This window comes from Myxine glutinosa, chromosome 2, assembly GCF_964187855.1.
Source record: "Myxine glutinosa chromosome 2, kmMyxGlut1.1, whole genome shotgun sequence".
Taxonomy (NCBI): domain Eukaryota; kingdom Metazoa; phylum Chordata; class Myxini; order Myxiniformes; family Myxinidae; genus Myxine; species Myxine glutinosa.
Genome location: NC_136262.1, coordinates 113,649,371 through 113,673,323, shown reverse-complemented (window position 1 = coordinate 113,673,323; position 23,953 = coordinate 113,649,371). Strand labels below are relative to the sequence as shown.

General features: G+C 44.2%; 1 protein-coding gene across 3 annotated transcripts in view; it reads right to left on the bottom strand.

Moving 5' to 3' along the window:
- Positions 1-237: 237 nt before the first annotated feature.
- Positions 238-23,953, bottom strand: part of LOC137421401 (uncharacterized) — a gene marked incomplete at its 3' end in the record, with an annotated part of 63,562 nt that continues 39,846 nt past the window's right edge. For all 3 annotated transcript variants that reach the window (XM_078771437.1, XM_078771436.1, XM_078771438.1), the window contains 8 exon segments: positions 238-368; positions 4,212-4,412; positions 13,788-15,251; positions 15,445-15,558; positions 20,373-20,513; positions 22,900-23,005; positions 23,128-23,242; positions 23,641-23,777. In XM_078771437.1, the coding sequence (XP_078627563.1) occupies positions 238-368; positions 4,212-4,412; positions 13,788-15,251; positions 15,445-15,558; positions 20,373-20,513; positions 22,900-23,005; positions 23,128-23,242; positions 23,641-23,777 (2,409 nt within the window).

Here is a 23,953-nt window from a genome sequence, read left to right as displayed (position 1 = left end):
TGCAAGTAATGAAACTGGCATTCATATTCTGATATCTCGAAGATTAACACAAACAATAACAACTGCTATTACCTCAGCAAATCCTTCACAAAATGTCACTTTAAAAACCAAGGACAAGACAAGTCACTGCAATCCGAATTGTCATTGCACGAAACAAAACCAAGCAGTTAAAATAAATATCATCGTTTAAATATAAAGTAACAAAGCATTTTAAATTCCTATCGCTGTCAAACTCACAATTTGGGACAATCATCATTCTGCTTGCGTTTGAGGGTAGAGGGTCGAGGCGGAACAGGGAATGAGACAGAGCGAGTGTTGGACTGTGGTGCCCCATCCGGTTGCTGAGACCACTCAGCTCCAAAGTCTAACTATTGGGAAAAACAATCACACAAAATAGAAAAACATATTAATTGGATAGCACAAGCAATAATGCTGGAGAACTCGATGTTAGCGGCAAAAGAAAAATCGATTTGAGGCGACAAATAGTTGTTGGTCCACGTGCAAATTTATATAAAAATGAAATAAAAAGAAAATACATTAGAAAAGGCTGAAAGTAATTTCATTTAGAAATGCACTATCTTGGGGCAGCTATCCTTTGTAAAACTGTCAGGTATAGTAAGGGAAACATATGAAAATCTGTTAACTAAATTGTTACCAAAAAATTTCTTCACCAATATGTTTGTAAAGGTGTGTAATAACATGTGTTAAAATGTTGAAGGTCAACTCCCGTGGGAAACCCAGAAAAAAAGCTGTTGAATTCGGGTACCGAAAAATTATTTTCGAGAATTTTTATTTTTTTAAATCGGCCCTTAAGTAACTTATGAGGGGTCAAATAAGGGTTTTTCATGATTCTGAGTTGATTGTTAACATTTATATTTCACCACAGACACTCCTTTGTGGAAAAATAATTTCTAAATATATCTCATTTTCTACTTTGCAGGACATGGAGTCTAGCAATATGGATGAAGACGTTACTCCACCTGTGCTCAATTGCTTCATCTGTGCACGCTCGGATACACCAGCTGAAAGGCTCATACAGGCAACTCCAAAGGGATACTCAACTTTATTGAAACAAGCAGAAACTGTCGAAAATGTTACTGTTGTGGAACGTATGAAGGAGGCTCAAAAGGAAGGAAAACTGAGGTACCACCAGAAGTGTAAAAATGATCTGTACAACAACTTTGTTGCAACCACCAAGAAGTCAGCCCAAGCATCAAAGGCAGAGAAAGAGTCATCAAAGTTGAAGAGAAGACGCACGACTTGTGAGTTCAGTTCATCAACTGGCTGCAGTTCTAGAAGATCACAGTCAGTTGACCTCCTGTATAAGGATGTATGCATTCTTTGCAACCAACCAGCCCAGCTCTACAAAAATAATCCAGCACAAGCGAGAAAGAAATACAGAGTGCCAGATAATTTGACTGCAGATACACTGAAGGCAAGCTTGCTGAAGACAGCACAGAGTCGCGGGGATGACTGGGTCACTGAAGTCACTGGACGCCTGGAAGGGATCAACGACTTGGTAGCAGAAGAAACACTGTACCATTTGCGATGCAAACTTATGTTTGTGAGAGGTGACAGTTTGTCCAAGACTGATGAGGAAGGAAAAAGGAAGAGAGGACAGAGGAGTATTGATGAGGAGCGAGAGGCAGTTTTTATTGAATTCTGCGAATGGTTAGACTCAGAATTAGAGCATGGGGTAATGAATATGGACCAAGTCCATGAAAAGCTGCAGGAGTTTGATCAGTCACCAGAGAAGAGCCTTTCTTATTCAAAGCATTGGCTAAAGATAAAACTTCTAGAGAAATACGAAGACACCTTGTATTTCACAACACAGGAAAGAAGGGCAGATGTACTCTGTCTCAAAGATGGCACCGACAATATTCTGCGAGCGCATCATGCTAATCTTGACCATGGAGATGAGAAGACTCAGATCATAAAGACGGCACTCAAGTTCATATCCAATGATATTGCCTTGATTGATTTAGGTCCAAAGTCATACCCCACCACACACAGTATGACTGACATCGATAGTCAGCTGACACTTGTTCCTGCAAGCCTTCAGATGTTCTTGAGACCGATTGTCAAGACAGACGAAAGAGTTGCCGTTTGGGGGCAGAATTTTATGAAGGCCTGTCGACCTCGGTCTGGAGTATTGCCACACCAAATGGGGCTTGCCATACAACTTGATCATAGATTTGGGTCAAAATGGATGCTCAACAAGTTCCACCGGCTGGGATACACCGAGTCTTACACGGAGACACAAAACTACAAATACTGCTTCCTTAATAGTAGGAGTGGAGATGTTCCAGATACTTCTGGCACTCTTGACACCATTGTGGAGGAAACCGATGAACAGATCAATGATGAGGTTGCGGTTGATGCTGCGCTTGAGGATCAATCAGTGATGACAGCCAAAGTGCCAGCCAGTGAAAGTGAATTGTCAAGTAATGATCAGGTGGTCTTTATGGAGGTTGGGGAAACAAACAATGCAGTCACTCAGTTTGTTGGAGACAATATAGATTTAAACATTGTCTCTATTCACGGAAACACTCCCTTTCACTCAATGGGTTGGATCGAAGTCACCTCTCCGGCACCACCTTTGCCAGATCCACAGACAACAGCAGCTTTCCCCCGGGTGAAGTTGAAGGCACTCGACAAAGCTAAGATCCTGAGAGGAACTGAAGTAAAGATTATTCCATTTACGAACAGGAAACAGATAGGAACGAACGCGATCATGTTTCTCCCCCTCGCTGAGCTTTCCTCCTCCCTGGCTCATGATCAGCCACTCCTCACTCCAGGTGACACACTCTGGGCAGCGGGGTGGGTGATCAAAGCCAACGATCCTGAGTTCCCACACTCCAATTGGAATGGCTGGATGAAGAGAATCCATGCTAATGATGCAAAGCAGAGCACACAGATCGAGTTCCTCCCAGTTATTGAAGGAGACCCTAATGACCTCAACACCATCTTCACCACTCTGAAAGAGTGCATACGGCGCGCTGGGGTCGCTATAGTGACCTTTGATCTTCCGATTTGGCTGAAGGCTGTGAATATAATAAAGCAGGCAAATCTACCCGTCATTCCAAGGTTGGGGTCACGTGCATCTCGGCCTGTGGAGTCTGTAATGGCATTACATGCAGAAACTGCAGTCATGATGTTGTTGAGTCTGAAGAAGACATAGACAATGACTGTTGAAACTTCTGACATTGTGAATGAGAAATAACTCTTGAGTATTATATATGTATGTGAAATAAAAGCTACTTTGTGTGTAAATGTAAAAGTGAAAATATAAATGTTAATAATCAACTCAGAATCATGAAAAACCCTTATTTGACCCCTCATAAGTTACTTCAGGGCCGATTTAAAAAAATAAAAATTCTCGAAAATAACTTTTCGGTACCCGAATTCAACAGCTTTTTTTCTGGGTTTCCCACGGGAGTTGAACTTCAACATTTTAACACATGTTATTACACACCTTTACAAACATATTGGTGAAGAAATTTTGTGGTAACAATTTAGTTAACAGATTTGTGAAATATCTCATAAAATGCCCTTACTAGTAGATATATACATAGGAGAGGATGTATGCACGCGCACACAGAAAGTACATACGTACATGGAGGCATGCACGCAGACACACACCACAGACACGTACTCAGACGCACGCCACAAGCACGCAGATGCGTGCCACACATGGGCATGCACAGACACCTTGGGAGAAGTGCCGTCACTGCCCGGGATACTCTGGGTGCCAGCGATGTCATGATGGTGCCGCTTTTCTCACCATACTCAGTGGGGCATTTCCTCAAAAGGAATTTCCTCCTCTAAATGATACCAACCAATGGAAATTGTCTGTGCTCTATATTTTTGAAGCAAGAAAGCAGCACGTACCATTTTTAACGTCTTTGATATGACTCAAACTGGTCCAAATCAGATGCGTGTTTTTGAGACACCAAATGGGTCTTACTGGACCCAGATGGATCTTACTGGATTCTTACTCGTCTCCAGTGGGAGCCAATCCACCCTTTGCCAGGTGTTGTTTTTGGTCCTGGCAGGGTGTCACACTGTCACAGTCTCCCTCCCCACGAGCAAAGCCAGTGAGGGATGTCAGTTTATTCGCCGACAACCCAATCATGCTACAGGTAGCACTGGGTTGGGTTACATGTTACCAGTGGCAGTCCCAAAATACTGAATTCCCAAACAGGCCTCACCTGGGCTTGGAGCGAGTGAATTGTCACAACCTGCATGTGGTGCCTGTCTTTGGCTAGGCGCTCAGAGGCCTTGAAGGCCTCACGGAGAGTGGTCAGTTCCCTATCACGCTCCATCAATTCCTGTTCACGCTGACCCAGGAAAGCCGTGAGGTCCTGAGCCAACTTTGACTTTGCCATGCAGCGTTGTGTTGCTTCATGCACCTAGTAAATTAAGACAACGTCTCAAACAGCATCCTGAAATGAGCACTCATGCATTTCACAGCCATGGATGAAACAAGAATCAATGATTGTTGCAATTATGCAGGGCCTTCAAGAAGTTATATTGGAACAAAACAAAGACTTCATAGTCCAAGAAACACCAGCCTTCTATTTTCCGACACAAAAGCGTATACAATCCCTTCCGAGTCAGGCAATTCCCATTTTATCCAACAGGATCGCGGTGGTGCACAGGTGGTGCAATTACCTTTGAGCAGTCAAATGTGGGTTCTATTCCGAATCCAACTGTGGCCTGTTGGATTGGTGCTTCGCAGACAGGGCATTGTTACACGAAGTGCCTCATCCCTCAGTCTGACATCAAGCCAGGTGTCGCGTCTGCTAGCATTAGTTGGACGTTAACGATCCCACAGTATCTTTTGCGAACAATCGGCAAGTTACCACCAACATCCAATGCTGTGATCAAACACCAAATTAACGACAGTCAAACATCAGATTTGACCAGTTTGTTCATGAAAAGCAATCGAAATTGGAGACAATTTGATCTCGACTATCAACTATACTTTTACATTGAAAATCAGAACTACAAAGCATCTGAAAATCCAAGCCCGTCTGCATCCACTTTGTATTCAGACACTTCTTCCATAAGCTCAACATGACAACAGATAAAGAAAAATAAAATGAAAATTTACAAAATTATAAAATTAACTGGGACTTAAATTTAAAAAAGTAAATCCAACAGGAGAACAGAAGTCATTGGAGAACAGAAGTGATTGCAAACCCCCATCTCCCATAGAGCATGGGACGGGCTAAATATTGGCGTTTCTTAATCTATCGCAAATACGTTAATGCCAAAAACATTTTGAACGGCCCTCGTAATCGTTTATATTGATCGAGCCAATCACAGTCAATATTGCTACAAGAGTACCATTAGCAAAGTCATTGTGCACACATGAATGACAGTACGGTCGGACATCGACTTTTGCGGGGGATACGTTCCTGTGAAGGCCGTGAATGTCGAATCCGCGAAATGTGGGGTATTGCTTGAATGGGAAAAGGGGGTATAGGTTCCTGGCAGTTCCTGATTCATCTGGGAAAATCCAAAAAACTGAAAGACCCACAAAAAGCCATGACATGAAGCACAGGACCACAAATGTAGAAGCTGGTCAGAAAAAACGAGGAATAGAATGTTGAATGCGTCATTATGCACGTACAGCTCCTTTTGTTTGAAGTGTTGAAGATGCTTTTGGAAGTGTCATGTGCACAGCTGGTGTGAGATTTTTTATTTTTTTTTACACCTGCAAAAAAATGCGAATACGTGGGGCACAGGGCCACGAATGTCGAAGCAGGTTGCATTTTATCAACCACGAATACGCAGGGTCTGCGAATGTTGGGACCATGAATGTTGGGGTCCGACAACTGTACGATGTATGGCAATACACAACACAAAGCCGTTTCTTATTCTTCCAAACAAATTTTTAAAATTGGAAAGAAACAATCAAGTAACAATGCAAATCTTAAATGAAATTTGTTGCATTGCACAGTGAACACCCTCTCCTCACCCCCGTTTCGATAAAAGTGTGCAATGTTATACACGCCAAGGAATCATACTCGTACTTTTCATACAAATATGTTCCAAACCACGATAATGGATGCAACAGCTAAATAAACAAGTCTACATTATTCAAACAAATATATACATAATCATATTAGAATACACAATTTAGCGTCTGTCTATCGATTTTTGACCGCGATACATTCGGTCGTTACTTATCCAATCTAAGCCAAACTTGACAGGAGGACGAAGGGTCACGCGATGAGGGTTGTAGCGAATTCATTTGCACCCCAACATAAGGTGATTTTCCCCACCAAGGGGGAGCTGCGTGTTGAGATGTATATCCCTGCTAAGATTGCTTTATCATGGCGTTTTCCCAAGACCGCTTCTAAAACGCTAATGAGAACAGCATAACATTCAATGTTTTTACAAAACAATATTAATACTAATAATACCGTTTCTCAAAGGGGCTTCTTCTTGAACAAACACCGGGTCAACATTTAGAAACAGCTTATCGTGACGTTTTGACAGGAGCACCCCCAACCAGAAGTAAAATATTAAAAAGTGCAAACACATATGATTACCTTTTGAAACAGTCGCTACTGCTGTTTAACACTAACCTGGGAGGGAGGAAATTTTGGATGTTATCACTATCAGTTACCAAATAACTAGCCAGCGCGTGCCAAGCCAGCCGTTCCTAATCCATCGTTTTGAATACTTAAACCACTTGGCGATCTCTCTACAAGAAACTTGGTAAATGAACACCCACCCAATGTTCTTGAGGCCTGACCGTAGATCCACTGTAATCTAGATATCCCAGAGAGGAATGACCCTTCCTGCCACTCACGTAGTGAACGGGTGTACAAGTATAAATAAAATCACAATCACAAATAACCTCTAAACTGGAATGATGAACACCCGTGCCACATCAGCATTTAAAAAGTCTTCAAAGGACATGTGTGCTGACCGATGCTGCAGTTAGCAGCGTAGCAGCTGACACCACATTATGCAATGGCCTGTTCTGTGTTTGACAACTTCAGAGCTGAATTACTTAATACATAGAAATAATCAATTTATTACATCTGGACAAACATTACAAATCAAGCTTAAGAATCCGATATTCATGAGTGGTAAAATAGAAATTGATAATCAACAAAACATCTGCTTTGTTGTGATCATTTGATTTGTGATTCATAATCATCATCATCTGATCATCATCATCATAATAATCAAGGATCATCTGATTTGTGATTTTGATCATTTGTTGATATGCTGTGATAATCATAATTGCACAAATTTCCACGACATGGAAAACGTCATTGTTGTATCCAGTAATCACACGAAACGTACTGCTTGTGAACATCAACGGTTTAATCACCAATCACCAATCACCCAGCCTTCGGCCTCAGGCCTCAGGCCAAACTGCATGCGTCACTCAACTCCTCCCACACTCTCTACTCTGACCGTCATTTCCGTTTCCGATGACGTCACTCCCATATTCCAAACATATCAATTACAAACATGTGAATTGCAAACATAACATTTCCCTCCCCTTTTCAAAAATAATTAGCCAATCACATAGTCCTTCATCCATGTAGGCTGTTGCGTAGCCCTTTGAGGTCGCTGATCAACTTGAGGAGCCCTTGGAGGTGCAGGTGTGTCCGCAGGCCTGTTGTCAATCCCAGTTGGCGGCTGCCAGGAAAGAAGAGGAGAAATGCTTCCCTGTCCTTGCCCGACAGGTGATACAGGAACCTTCCTCAAGCGATTTGCATGCCATCATGATCCATCGTGTAGACGATAGGTGGTTGCTCCCAATCTCTTAACGATTTGCAATGGGTCCGACCATCGAGGCTGCAGCTTGTTGCGACGCCGAAGCAGCCAGACACGCACCCAGTACCGCTCCTGTAACATCGGTGGTTTGGCCCGTTTGGACTGGTCAAACCTCAACTTCATACGCTGTTGCTGGGTCTCTTCCTGCAAACGTGTAGCTGTCTATGTAGGATTACCCTTGGTAAAGCCAAGGCGATCGAGCGGGAGTTGTAGTTCCCTTCCCAGCATCAGCGACGTGGGGGATACCCCTGTAGTTGTGTGCTTGGAGGCCCAAAAGTGTAAGAGTGTTTGCAGGAGAGCTGCTTCAAACTGCCAACCTTCGGTCAGGTAAGCACGGATGCCGTTCTTTAGTGTCTGGTTGAGGCGCTCCACACCTCCATTAGCTTGAGGATGGTATATGGCTGTTCTAATGTGCTTGATAGCTCTCTGCCAGATAAGCTGTAAAGTCAGCAGAAATAAATTGGGGCCCGTTGTCTGTGGTAATGATATCCGGGAGACCCCACCAGGCAAACAATGAATCAAGCTTTTGAATAACCGATTGAGTGGTGACTGACCCCAGCGGCAAAGCTTCAGGCCACTTTGAATGGAGGTCATACACCATGAGTAGGTAACGGGCATGGGCTGGTGCCCCATGCAGTTCTCCACAGAGGTCCACCTGGAGATGTTTCCAAGGTGCGGATGGCCACTGTATAGGGGATAGAGGGGCAGGAGTTGGCCGAGAGGATTTTCCGCTGAGGAGACATGCAGTGTGGGCCACCAGACAATGTCTCTGCAGCGCTGTTTAACTTTCACTACTCCAAGGTGTCCCTCATGTGCCATTCGCAAGACCTGTACTCTAAGGGATGCCGGAATCAAGGTTCGGTGACCTCTGGCAATGCAGACATCCTCCCAGCAGGATAATTCTGCCCTCACTCTGTAGTAGGGTAACAGCTCCCATTTCACGTTGGACGGCCACCCCCCTCTAATGTAGGTACTGTTACGGATTCGTCACTTCCGTTGTTGTGGTTTTTATCCACTGTAAACATTGTTAGTTCCATGTACTATTGTTATCGTTTAAATGAAATAGATATTATTGTTTTCAGAAGGTAAAAAAAGTTAATGTTTGAAATGAAACCGGAACCGGACGACGACGAAGAGGAAGAGGAGGAAAAGAAGGCGGAGCGAGTGAAGTCGGAGAAGAGGCCGAGCTGTTTCGAAGTCTTGAGCGAACGTTGGCGAACGGGCACCTTCGAGTGAGCTTTGGGTTTCCCGGGAAAGGGATTCCAGCGACAGAGTTGTTATCGCTGAGACAGATAAACCTGCATGTCAGGTTTTGCGATCGATTCCGAAGAGAATCGTTGCTTGAGGGCAGTTACGTCTCGAGAACTGGTCGGTTGGCCATTTTACCTCGCGCAGGATTTTCGGGTCGCTCCTGGCCTTTAATCTCGCTCCAACCATTTTCACCACCTCCAGAAGTTAAGCTGGTGTGTGTGTGTAACGTGAAGTTTGAATGGAAATTTGCGGTTCGCCGTAAAGGGAGCCGTTGAACGTCCGTATCCAAAAGGGTTGATTTCCCATTCGCCTTGAGGGCACCTTTACGCATCTTTGACAGCAACTGTCACTGTCAACCGAACAGGATTCTGGTCTCGATTCGACATCGTTCTGTCGATCACTGGAGTTGATTAACTTGGCTTGGACGGGGACAGAGACATTGGGGATGTCCTTTGCGCTCACTTGGAGCACCGAGTTATTGTACGAAACTGATGGTACCATCATAGGAAGGTTATATTTGTAGTAGAATTGATTACTATTGTTTTTTGTACTGTTATTCTTGTGTGATCTTAATACAATATTTGTTGTTTGTAACAATTGGTGTGGTTTCACCATTGATCTAAGACATACAGAATAGCACATCTTTCTGCCGTGACTCCTCTCGGGGCTCGGAGGTACACCGTGACCGGGGTTTGGGGAGGAGCACGTAACAGTACGGAGCGTGGTAAACAGATCGTCGTCCTGGGACCCTTTACAAAGTGATTCCATGGAAACAACAGTGGACAAGGGTGCCTGAAGCAGTTGCACCAGATCAGGTTTGGTGTCCGTTTCCTGCCGAGTCGATGGTGGAACGACCGCTCTTGACAGAAGGTCCGCAATGGTGTTCTGGCGTCCCGGTGTAAATTCCAACTTAAAATTGTACTGTTTCAAGCGGTCTACCCACCTGAGTAATCGTAGTGGTTTATGTCCTGAGCCGCTGGTAGTCAAAAGTGCCGTGAGAGCTTGATAGTCTGTTCGCATAGTGAAGGCTCTGCCGTAGAGGTAGAGATGCCAGCGCTCACATGCCCAAATGCATGCCAACGCTTCCCTCTCACCCACCGAGTACTTTTGTTCAGCTTGAGTGAGGGAACAGGAAGCAAATGCTGCTGGTTTCTCTACCCCATCATGAAGCTGTGACAGTACAGCACCCAGTGCCACCAAGGAGGCATCACAGGTAACCATCCTTCGACGCTGTGAGACTGAAGTGCGCTAGAGTGGGGGGCAGAGGTGAGCTGATGCTCAAGTGTCTGTACAGCGTGGCTACAAGCCGTGGTCCATTCCCAAGGTGCATCCTTTTTGAGGAGGTGGCATAGTGGCGCTGTAGTAGAAGCAAACTGTGGGAGGAAGCGGAGGTAATACGTAGTGTTCAAAAAGTATCCGACCTTTATTTTTCGTGCGTAAAAAACAAGAAGCTAGGGAGGCGTTGATTGGTGCACGTATGTCGGCGATCCTAATACGCACGCGTGAATTTTTTCCCACCTGCAGAAGCTGTCATTCGACGGCAGACCGCCGATGAGTGAGGACATGTAAGCGAGCGCCGTCGGATTTTCGTTTTTGACAAAATGACGGAAAAACTTGAACAACGCTACTGCATCAAATTTTGTGTAAAGCTTGGCGATTCCCAAGTGGAAACGATCCGCAAGATTCAACACCGTTCATTCCATTATGTAGGAGGATTTGGGCTTCAGGAGAATCTCAGCAAAGTTCGTACCAAAGTTGCTAACGATTGAGCAGAAGCAACTCCGTTTGGAGATCGCACAGGACATGCTGGAGACAGTGAACAGCGATCCCAGCTTCCTCAACACAGTGATCACTGGCGATGAGTCCTGGGTTTATGGGTACGACCCAGAAACCAAGTTGCAGTCATCACAATGGAAGCATCCAACATCCCCGAGGCCAAAAAACACAAAATTTGATGCAGTAGCGTTGTTCAAGTTTTTCCGTCATTGTCAAAAACGAAAATCCGACGGCGCTCGCTTACATGTCCTCACTCAACGGCGGTCTGCCGTCGAATGACAGCTTCTGCAGGTGGGAAAAAATTCACGCGTGCGCATTAGGATCGCCTACATACATGCACCAATCAACGCCTGCCTAGCTTCTTGTTTTTTACGCACGAAAAATAAAGGTCGGATACTTTTTGAACACAGTAGTATGTGGCCATACCCAAGAAGGAGGCTAGTTGGGAAACCGACTGTTGCTGAGGAAGGGCATGGGTGGTGTCAACATGTGATAAGATAGGAGTGATGCCTTGCCCTGAGAGCTTGTACCCCACAAACTATCTCTGGAACCCCGAGGAGGCATTTCGCAGAGTTAAGTGTGACGTGATGGGCAGAGAGTTGACCAAAAACTTGTTGTAGTCGAGCATCATGTTGAGGCTGGGTGGCGCCATGTACCACAATATCGTCCAAGTAGATTGACACCCCAGGTATGCCAGCTAGGAGAAGAGACATTATTTTCTGAAAACAGCTGGGAGCCGAGCAGAGGCCGAAAGGCATGCGCTTGTAATGGAAAACCCCCATGTGCGTGACAAAGGCTGTGAGATCTCTGCTGACTGGTGCCAGGGGTACTTGTAAGTAACCTTGCTTTAAATCCAGTTTGCTGAAAACAGTGGAGCCATGGAAATGTGGTGAGTTCTTCTGCGGTGGGCAGGGGATATTTATCCAGAATGATGGCCTTGACTGCCCGGAGGTCCACACACAGTCGCAGCTCCCCAGATGTTTTCCGTGCAACGACTAGGTTTGAAATCCAAGGGGATGCATTGATGGATTCGATGATGTCAGAGTTGAGGAGACGTTGCAGTTTGGCCGTGACATGGTCCCGGAGAGCCAGAGGTACCCTCCGCAGGGGTTGAATGACTGGTGCAACGCAACAGCAGCGTCAACTGTAGGCTGGTGTACAAAGTCAAAGATGCACCCCAGGTCTGTAAGCAATGCAGGAAACATGTGGTGCCAGGTGGTCGTGACCTGCAGGACATCTGTGCCACAGCAATCAGCCAGCCGAAAGTGAAGGCTGTGGAATAAGTCCAGCCCCATCAGATTGGTACCCATTGTGGTGATGTAGAAAACTGAAGGAGCAGCAGTGTGGTTTTTGTACCGTACTGGTAGGCTGACAGTACCCAGCACGGTAATGTTGGTGTTGCCATAACACGACAGAACCACTGCAGTCCGTTTCAGAGGAATGTGCGAAAAAAATTTGTCATAAGTTGCCTTATTGAGAATCGAGACCTTGGCACCTGTATCAACCAGAAGCGGTTTCAAAATATCATTCACGTAGCATCCACAAGTTTTGAATGCAGTGACTGGCTGGGACACCGAGTTGATTGCGACTGGTGATGAAGTTGCTGTGCCAGATGTGGTAGCTGAAAGGACGGGCGATGAGCGGCAGCACCGGGAAAAGTGGTGCATTTGTTTTTGCAATTCCCACAGCGCTGGCCATTTGCAGGGCACTCCGGGGACCGGGCTGCATGTCCGAGTGATCCACAGTTAGTGCAACGCCGGGAGGTACTTTGAACTTTTTGTACAGGCACTTGTGCTGTTGTATCCAAAGATGGCGCTGTGGTGTTTGCCAATGTACATGCCGCTGCTAATGCCGCTTCCATTTGCTTCGCGATATCCACCACTTTCCCCAATGATAAATCATCAGATTCTAACAGCAGGCGCTCCCTCAGCGGAACAAGATGTTTTTTCAATGAGCTGATCCCTTATTAACTCGTCCTGCAATGCTCCGAATTTGCAGGGCTGTACTAGCTCTCTCAGTGCAGACAAAAATTTGGATCATGGACTGACTCACCTGGCCGCTGAGACCACTGACGAAACGGAAAGCGATTGAGAAGAAGACTCTGCCGAGAATCGAAATGTGCAGAAAGTGCATCCACAGCTGCTTGGAACGTGTCGTTCGCCGGTTCGAAAGTGGAGAAAATCCGCTGGCCTTCCGTACCCAAGCAGCGAATAAGAATGGCTCGTTTACGTGGAGCCGCCGTGGCTTGTAAATCCAGCGCAAGTAAGTACGTTTCAAACGACTGATACCACCGCCGCCATGGTACTGTGGGTTCGCCTGGGAACGGCAGGAATGGTGCCGGTGGAGGTAGCGAAAAATCAGCCATCCTAGTCACCAACTGTTGTATCCAGTAATCACGTGAAACGTACTGCTTGTGAACTGTGAACGTCAACGGTTTAATCACCAATCACCCAGCCTTTGGCCTCAGGCCTCATGCCAAACTGCGTGCCTCACTCAGCTCCTCCCACACTCTCTACTCTAACCATCATTTCCATTTCCGATGACATCACTCCCATATTCCAAACATATCAATTATAAACATGTGAATTGCAAACATAAGTCATCACCCAATGAGTCAATGATACGTCACCACCAAATTAGCACGCTTATTTCCCTCCGTGTCATTCGTAGTTGGAGGACTCAAAAAAAAATATTATATTCCAATCTGAACAATTTAAAAATTGGCTCCAAACCAGCAGGGACAGAACATTTCCCACCATCGGCATCTTTGCCTTTAGTATACTCTTATAACGAGGCCAAAACGGAGGGGAGAGGGAGAGATGCAAAGGATCAAATGGGGAAATGTGAAAGAAATAGAGCAAGGTGTGCTTCATTTAGCCAATTGTCTCCATAATCAACCTCGTACAAAGCATCGAAACACCAAAGCAGAGAAAGCAATAACATCAGATCACCTGCATTCGCAGCTGTTCCAGCAAATGCTGCTCTTTGCTTTCAGAAGATCCCGGAGGTCCCAGCAGTGGCTCAGGCTCATTGTGAAGATCGTTCACACGATCCACGACATCCAGGCTGGTAGCTTTATCCAATACAGGGTCATTCTGAAAGGTGGTCTGCGTTCCAAATTCTAGCATCTGTGGGTTTTTGCTTTTATTTAAAGTGGAAAGCTTCTCTTGCAGATCCTGATTTTCAATCGTGAGCATGGAAATCTGCCCCTCGCACACCTTTTTTTCCTCGAGGAGCTCATCTATTTTTCTTCTCAAGGAGTGTGTTATGGTAGATGTACCTTGTAATTCACCACCCTCAATATGAGGCTCAACAAACTGGGTCCCCAATGTTACATGATCCTCAAGCTTGGAATAATTTATTTCGATCTCTTGCTTTTCCTTCAATACATTTACCACTTCCTTCAACTCGGAACGCACGTAAACATGCTCGATAACCAGTTCTTCTTTCTCACGCTGAAGCTCGGACAGTTTGTCACCCAGCAATTTGCATGAACCGTTTGCTGCAAGCAGCTCTTTGTGCAGACGCTCCACCTCCAACCCCGATTCAGAAACCTGAACCTGTAGTCCAACCAACGTCTCATTCAAACAAGTCACCTTTCCCATCAAGTCCTCTTTGTTCCGTTCCAGATGATTCCTTTCCTGTTGCAAGTCACCGAAAGCGTTTTGCAGATGGTGCATTTCCTGCGAGACCTTAAACAATTGCATTGTCATGTAATCATTCTTATTTTGCAGTTCAGAAATTTGGCCAAAAAGTGCAGCATTTTTTACTTCCAAGCAGGAAGTGTATTTCATAGACCGTTCTTTTTCTTCCTTGAAGTCGACCACCTGCAATGACGAGCTTCTCATTTGTTCCTGAAGGCTTAGGAAATTCTGCTTCAACATGCTGTGCACCTCGACCAACTGCTCTTTCTCAAGAGAAACTGCAGACAATTGCTTAACTAGTTTATCGTTATCCTCCCGCAGTTGCGACACAAGGCAAGACTGCTTTTCCCCCTCGGCCTTGTGGCCATCGATGTTGTTTATCAGTTGCTCTTTCTCCCCCTTCAGGCAGTTCAACTCCTGAAGCATTCCATCAACCTTCTGTTCAAGCTCGGATGATTTCGCACATTGTTGATTTTTCTCATCTTGAAGGCCTGAAATTTGATTGGAAAGGTCGTCGGTTTTCTTCAATGCAATGCCGTTTCTCAATTCCAAGTCTTGGTTATCCTGAGTCATGCTGGAAACTCTTCGGTGGAGTTCTAGATTTTCATCTTCTTGTTCAGAGAACCGACATTCCAATGATGCTCTCTCAGCCAACAATAGATGAATACGATTGTTTTCCTCCTCAATAATCGAATCCTTTTGAAGCATCACCGTTGCAAAGTTATCATTCTCAGAGTTCAGTCTGGAGACCTTGGTTTTCAGCTCTTCGATCTGAACAGCAGGGGCATTAACACATTAACATTAACACAAAGTCGATTAAAAACACAGTACATGCATCATGAAACTCTAACTTAGAAAGAAAACTGTTGCAAATATATATATATATATATATATATATATATATATATATATATATATATATATATGCCGTTAGATAATATAAACATGAAAGGGTGGAATGTACCTGAAGTACGTTGGACATGACATCACCAGAGCAGTCACAGTTGCCAGTGCAAACCTTCTGTGCAAAAGCAGCAGACTTGCTCAATTCAATCTCCAACCGTTGCTGCAGATCCTCCTGGAGATGGTCCGACAATATTCATAGGATAAGCACACGTGTTCCCCTCCACCAAAAATTTGCTACCTGCCGAGGTGGTTACATCGTAAGGCAATTCCTTCCATCTGCCAGCCTGCACATTCCAAGCAACAAAACTAGTTTTAATGAGGGTTGATGGAACACATGATCCTTTTTCTCAAGACTGCATGGGGTAAAGGAAGAGTCTTTTAAAGTTTTGCTTTGCCTTTTGCACCTAACAAAGCAACTCGGCACCACCAGTCTCCATGCTGAATCTCAGTGTTTCAGTGCCAAGAAGGCAATTTCTGCTCGAGAGTGTTCAACAATATAATTAAATTCAAATAAAATAAAAGTTTACGGCCATATAATAATATATATATATTTTTCAACATTTACCGTGGTTGACCACCTTATTTACCAAATTACATCAGTTGTTTGTGACCTTTATGATGTCCCTCAAAAATAAGTTTCCTGTTTGGAATGATTTTTTATTTTGTTTGACTGACAGGCAAACAGAGTTTATTAAAATAATAATAACAATAATAATCCACCCATGTCCAAAGGAAGTGGTTCCATTTGGCATTTTAAATATGAAATAGGCAAAGCTTAGAAATGAACACAGTGGATTAGAAAAGTTCTTCCTCATTTTTGACTTGCGGACATCATAGCCAAATATTGAAGCAGATTCACCGCTTAAAAATCACAACTGTATCTGCAGGATGCGGTTCAGTTTCGCATTTTAAAAATCTGACATATGCAAAGCAAGGAAATGAATGAAACGCTTTAGAATTAAACACAGTTGGTTGGTATAACAATACAGGTTCTTCATGTTCGACAGACAGACATAGCCAAATATTGAAGCAGATTACCGGTGTGTTTTGTTTATTATTATTTTTGTTTATTTTTTTTGTTTATTTGTTTATTTTATTTTTTGTTTATTTTTTATTATTTTTGTTATTGTGAGGTAGTTGCAGGAGAAGTACATGGAGAAGAGGAAGATGTTGTTTCTTGGGTTTGTTGATCTGAAGAAAGCATTCGATGGGGTTCCACGTGAAGTAGTGACATGGGCATTGAGGAAGTTAGGAGTGGAGGAATGGTTGATCAGAGTAGCGATGGCAATGTACAAAAGAGCGCGCACAGCTGTAAGGACGAAGGACGGGAACAGTGGTGGGTTTGAGGTGAAGGTGGGAGTGCATCAGGGGTCGGTACTAAGTCCACTACTATTTGTAGCTGTGATGGAGGTGCTGGCTCAGAACGTAAAGGAGGGTTTACCGTGGGAGTTGTATGCAGATCTGGTGTTGATTGCAGCAAGTATGGATGGACTGAAGGAGAAGATGAACAAGTGGAAGGAATGTATGGAGACAAAAGGTCTGAAGGTGAATATCGGAAAAACGAAGGTGATGGCAAGTGGTAAAGCATGTGGTGAGGTGGAAAGAACTGGGAAGTGCCCATGTGCTATGTGCAGTAAGGGTGTCGGAGTGAATTCCAGTCAATGTACAATGTGCGCTCAGTGAGTTCGTCAAAAATGTAGTTGTTTGAGAGGGTCTTTAACCATTGTGGCAGCTACATTCAAGTGTAAGGTGTGCACAGAGGGAGCTGCAGATGGAGGAAATGTTGAGTTGAATCTTGGAGACGGCGTGAAGCTGGAAGGTGTGAAAACATTTTGTTACCAAGGAGACATGCTGAATGGAGAAGGTGGATCAGACTCGGCAACGGTTGCTGGAGTGAGATGTGCATGGAAGAAGTTTCGGGAACTGAGTGGCATGCTGACGAGGAGGGGAGTGTCGTTGAAGCTGGAGGGAAAGGTGTATGCTGCATGTGTAAGAAGTGTTATGATTTATGGGAGCGAGACATGGGTAATGAACGTAGAGCAGCAACGAAGGCTGGAAAGGGTGGAAATGAAAATGGTTCGGTGGATGTGAGGAGTATCATTGAGAGGAAGACAAATGATGAATTGCGAAAGATGATGGGAATAGAGCCTGTGATGGATGCTGTGAAGAGAAACAGTTTGAGATGATTTGGTCATGTGTTGAGGAAGGATGAAAGTGACTGGTTGAGAAGAGTGAAATGAATGTAGAAGGAAGTAGAGGACGGGGAAGACTGAGAAAGACTTGGCTAAAGATGGTCGAAGAAGAAATGCGGGCAAGGGGGTTAACAAGGGGAGATGCAGAAAATAGGGCAAAATGGAGAAGATTGTCATGGGGACCGCAAGGCTAACCCCCACTCTTGCAGGGAAAATGGCCTTAAAATGCCTGTTGTTTGTTGTTGTATTGCCGGTGTGTGCCCCGGTTTAGAATAGGTACATCGTATCCCTGCGTGTCGTAAGAGGTGACTAAAGGGTTGGCGTCAGGAAGGGCATCCGGCCATAAAAACATTGCCTCAAAAAGGAAATCATGATGATCGTCATGGGGCTCGCAAGGCTAACCCCTGCTCGAGCAGGGATAATGGCCTTAAAAAAGGGGTAAAAAATAAAAAAATTAATTCACCACTTAAAAATTACTCCTCTGTACATTATTGGGACAAGAATCCATACAATTTGCCCAAATTGTAATTAAGTTACATGAATATATACAATTCAATTGCAATGAAGTAGTTTCTCGATCATAGACTGATGTCTGCAGACTGACAGACATTAACAAATTGCTTAACTCCGATTTTTGCTCCGTGCGTGGAGCAACAAGGAAGCGTCTTGGGCACGGTCTTATTCCCAAGTTACATAAACGACCTCACAGATGCAATGGAAAACCCACTCCTTTTTTGTGGACTACTCCACATTATGTCTGTCATACATATTCCATCCCATGGACAGAAAGAAAGCTGCATCACTAACGATGTGAAATGTATTACATGCCATTCCGATTAATGGAACAGGTCGTTCTGTCCTAAAAAAAAAAAAAAAAAAAAAAAAAAGTCTCGCCCTATAACTCCGGATGGATCGTCGAACTAACCCACCTATCTATTTCCATGGTCTGCCACTCTAAGAAGTTCAGTCTCTTCATCTTCTAGGCCTCACAATGAGCCACAATCTCTTAGGCAGACATTGTAAAGTTGCCCTCTGTCAGTTCGTAGACTTTTCACCCCCTACATCTCCAATTAACATCAACCTTGGAGAAAAATTAATTGATCCTGTACAACATTTTCATAATTCCCCCCCCCCCCCCCCCCCCCCCCCGAGAAATCAATGACTTGTACAATGCAAAAATTATCGTTAAGAGCCAGGACCATAGCAAGGGCTAATGTGATTTGCAGTTGCAATATCATTTTTGGGTGGGGTGGGGGGGGGGAGGGGGGAGGTGGGGAGGGTGGGAGGAGAGGGGGGGGTAGGGTGGGGGGCATACAAATTACTTTGTGGCTTCTACTTTACAACGATGTCCAGATGACGTCTGTCTAACTGAAACTTTTCTTTTGCAAGATGTCCCATACTCTCGCCTTGTATGCCGTTAACATCCAATGCTTGTGTATAATCTACACCAGAAGCTAGTGGTTAGGGTGCCGGCTTGGGATCCTCGGTTTGAATCCTGGTTGATTGTTGAATTAACGCCGGGGGGATTGACTCAGCCAGTCATTCTTCAGAGGTCGGCAAATTGAGTACCAGTTCACTGGTAATTCCCTGTGTGTCGCAAGAGGCGACTAACAGGGTTGGCGGCGGGAAGGGCATCCGGCCATAAAACATTGCTTCAAAAAGGGGACCACGGTGCCCAAAAAAGGCCAAACCCTGCTCTGCGGGGAAAATGGCCTCTAAAGGCAGTTCTTCAATGTCACATTATTATAATAGTAATGTCTCGTATCCGCCCATACGATCGAGCTGACTCCATATACGAGGGTCTTTCAGCCAACTTTGTCTCCCTCCTCTCCCACCATAAAACTCTCCGAATCTGTGGCCATTTCACCCGTCACCATCTCTGCTCACGTGTTGGGTCGTGCAGTTGCTGATCGTAACCTGCTGTTTCTCTCAGCTAAGCTTATAACCAAGTCATAAAAACATTAAAACATTCAAAACTGAAGCTCATGCCAAGGAATGTAGAAGAGCTATATGTACTTATTGTAAAAATAATGTAGTATGAAAGAGGAACTTAATTCTAGGCTTTTGAATATCATTTATTTTTCCAATTATTTTAATGTTTTCATCCAAGAAATATTGTGAAACAAGATAAAAACAAGTAGAGCTACATTCAAAGTACACCACCTCAATGGCAAATAAATAAATAACATATCCTGCAGTGCGCCATGCCACCGCGCAGCACATGGAGACAGAATTGGGAGGGAGCGGTGTACAATAATTGATCGATTAATTGATCAATTGCGTAATTAAAATAATAATCGTAAAATAATTAATTTCTTAATCAATTGGCTAATAGCACACCGAAACCACCAGTGTGTGTTCATCCAAAGCTGAAACTTTGAAAATTAATTAACTAATTTGTTGAAAAATTAAACAATACATCAAAAATACTCTTTATAGCTAAATCACTTGGTCACTGTTGTGTCCAATTATATATCAGCTTCTAGCTCAAAAAGTGCCTGAAATATTGCCCAGATGAGAAATAAAATAAGTATCTAATTAATAAATGAATAATTAAGTAATTACTCAATTCATTAATCAATAAATCAAAAATACCATTTTTGCCAAATCACTTGCTTACTATTGTGCCTAAATTTTTACTTCCCAGCTCAAACGATGGCTGAGATATCGCCTGGACAAACAAACAAGAAAACAAACGGAGTGAAAACTGAGCATGTCCTTTCGGCGCGTATCACTGGGCAGCACCTGGATATGGAATTGGGAGGGACTGCACAAGAAAAATGGACAAACCAACCTTTTGTTGCTGGGCCTCAATAAGCTGAGTCTCATATTCTTTCAGCATTGACGCCTGCTCTGTTTCCTTTTCTTTAGCTTCACACACCATGTCGTTCAACTCCTTCTTCTGCTTCTCAAAATTCAACTTTCCCCACTCAAACTGGAGGGAGGGGAGGGGGATTTGGGGAAGGGCCCAGTCATAGTGGGTACAAGGCAAGAAATCAATAACCACAATTTCCATCTTTATGTAGACTGGACCACAAATTGATCTTGTGTACCCCAATGGACTGCAGACAATAAAAGAGCATATGTTGCATGTAATGTTAAATACAATACTTGAGGTAAATTGCTAAGCCGGGGTGTTTTTTTTTTTGGTGTTTTTTTAGTATCCAAAGTCAAAGCTCGTGGAAGAGAGAACACTTAACAGATCAGGATGCAACAAAACAAAAGGAACAGTACAAACAGGCGGGGATGGGGAGGGTGGGTGGGGACACCAACAGCATGGTTGAAGGAATAAAAAGAGCGATAATTGGATAAATAAGGGAAGTGGGGAGGAAAGAGGACGCACGGGGTGGAAAACATGGATACAGAAGAAAGGCGGAGGATGCCGGGTCGGTGACTAGCTTTGGAGGCCAACATTGAAATGTGATTTGCCCAAGAAAGATCATGACTGATAGCGAGATCCTCGAGAGAATTGTTAAGTAGAATGGTTTGCCAGGTGTTCCTTTCAGAGAGAATTAGTGAGACGGAAGAGGCTGCGCAGCCTTCTCTGAAGAATGAGGGACGTCGCAGCAGAGGATGAAGTCATCACCAAATAGCTAGAGGATTTTCCAGAGTCAGAGAGATCACTGATGAAGATCATGAATAGGACAGGACTGGGCCCAGAACCCTGCCATGGGGCCCTCCAGCCTTAACAGGGAGAGATGAAGAAATGATTCCATTGAGTGCCACACATTGGCTACAGGATTAGAGGAAGTCGGTGAGCCATGTTTGCAGTTGGCATTGGATTCCATAGACAGACATTTTGGTAAGCACGGCAGGATGCCAGATAGTATCAAACGCACGAGATATGTCCAGAGACAGTCCTGATCTCACGTCTGACAGAGGGCCTCCATTCATTCTTGGGCGAGTAAAAGCAGCAAGTTCAAGGTGGAGGACCCAGTCTGAATCCTCATTGGTGATTTGAGATGAGGCTGTTGGAGAAAAAAAAAAACAAGGACTTCATTTTATTTTTCATGATCTTTACCATCACTGTGGAGTTATCCAAACACTTGATTAGAGAGATATAAGCACAGACAAATGACGCAAGTCTGGTCAACAGTCAAGTCAACATGAACAAAAGCAAGTCTGTTTGTAAAATTTCCAGTGATTAATTTGGTTTTGGGATTGTGGATAGACTGCCACATCCTTGGGGTTCGATGGTATGATCGAGTCTCAAACAGGACCATCTGTGAGATCACAAGAATCAGCCCGATCAGATTTGATATTGCAAGGAGACGCTATTCCCTGTTTGGACACATCCGCCGCTTAAGTGAGGGAACATGTACCAGCTTACATCTCCCTGGAATTTGCTATGAATACTTACCATGATCACCGACCCGATCTAACCTGGTGCTGTCCTCAAGAAGACCCCCCCCGCCCCCCCCCCCCCAAGATTCTCTTGGTTACACCAGTAAGCCAATGAGATTGGCCTTGGCCCACATGAATGTTGGCAGAATGCGGAAGACCACCAGTTATGGGGGTCACTACGTCCCTTAGTTGGGTATGTGGATTAGTAGTAGTAGTAGTAGTAGTAGTAGATAGACTACTAATAAATTAAAAAGCCCTGTGGGGTCTGACGGTTATTTCCCCACGGTTTAAGATATTAAAATCAATTACCTGAATTTTAGGTGAACCCCCCCACCCCCCTTTTCAGCATCTTATGGTGGAGGGGGGGCAGATCCAAATGGGGAGCACAACCCCACGAGACCTTAATGTTCTGATGTATCATACCAAATTTGGTCATAATCGGTCAATGTAGTTTGTGAGGAAAATGTTTTGGCCCTCTTTCCAGGGGAGAGTTACGGTCATAGTGAGCACAACTTAAGTTTATATTAGGGCATGGTCACGATGCCTCATGGCCAGTTTGGTCTAGATCAGTCTGGCGGTTTCTAAAATTTTTGAACGAAATACCAATAAATGGGGGAAGCCCCCACTTCTCCACCCTTATAGGGGAGGGGAGCATAAACATATGAGACCTTACTGTCCTGATGCAACATACCAAATTTGGTCCAAATATGTCGGGTAGTTTGTGAGGAGAGGTTTTAGTCAAATGCTAACGCACGTACGGCTGGACACCAGGATCCACTCTCTGAGGTTATGTCAGAGAAATAACCAAACAGGTTAAGCTCGTACCCCTAAGATATGTCCATCATATTTGAATTGAAATTTGCTTTATATGGTTGGAAGCAATAAATAAATAAAAAGTTCAGTAAGGTTAAGGGATTAGAGTGGTGTCATCATCAAGGTTGCCCACAATCCAACAGATCATAACAAAAAGCCCTCACCTTTTCCTCGAGCACCTCATTTCCCTTCGTCAATTCATCAATCCTTTCCCGAAGGAATTTTTTCTCTTCCTCGAGCTCATCACAGAGTTTAATCATTCTGTTCAAACTGAGCACCAAACAGATCAAGTGAGCTATTCAAATCAAAACATCCAACCAACAAGAAGCCATGGGTGACATGCTGACTAACCACAATCGGAAAATCCTGAACTCCCATCCCAATAATCTCACCTCGCAGTACGGCTTGCAATCTCAAGCACAAGGTTGTGAGATGGGGAGGGTTGAGGGTCGTGGAAAAGTTCACGTTGCCGTTCCACCTGATCCTGAAGCTCAAACACCATTGCCCCTGAGGGTGGGTGGGTTACGAGCATTACATGGTTACAATTGAAATTAGCCCATCACATCCAAAACGACAAAACTAACCAAGCAAACAAATGGAAATTTCGTCCAGTTTCCCTCTCGAGTGTCAATTCGAATTGCATCACAAAAACTGAAGGAGAAGAAATGGAAATAAAATGAAAATGATTCTAAAGTTCAGATCTTGTCAATCTTTGTGGCGAGTCTCAAAAAGGTATTTTTCCCTCTACAAGTCAAAACTCTTCCTTACAAACCAATCCAAGTCTATACAACAACCTCTTCGATGTGAGGGATCTCTGGGATCTCTGGGATGCTCCCAGGAGAGCCATCGGCCATGGAACCAAGAGCAGAACTGACCGGGGAAAAACAACAACAACCTCCACTCACTCTCTTTAGACAATTCCTCACGGACATTCGCAAGCTCCATCTCGAGCTCCTCACGATCTGCTTCCGCCAGATGAAGGCGGTGCTGCCCATACGCCCGATTCCTCTCAAAGAAGTCCTTCATCGGTGTTGCAAGGTATCTGCATACAAAGCCCATGGAAAACAATTAACATAAAGGTTTTCAGCAAAGTAATGACAAACAATCCTGAAAAAAAAACCGAACCCATGTACATTATCCTGTGGCCTTTAATGATCAATTGAGAACACCATTGCTGGTATTGGCAAACTGTAAATAATGACATTGGATTGCTGTGTA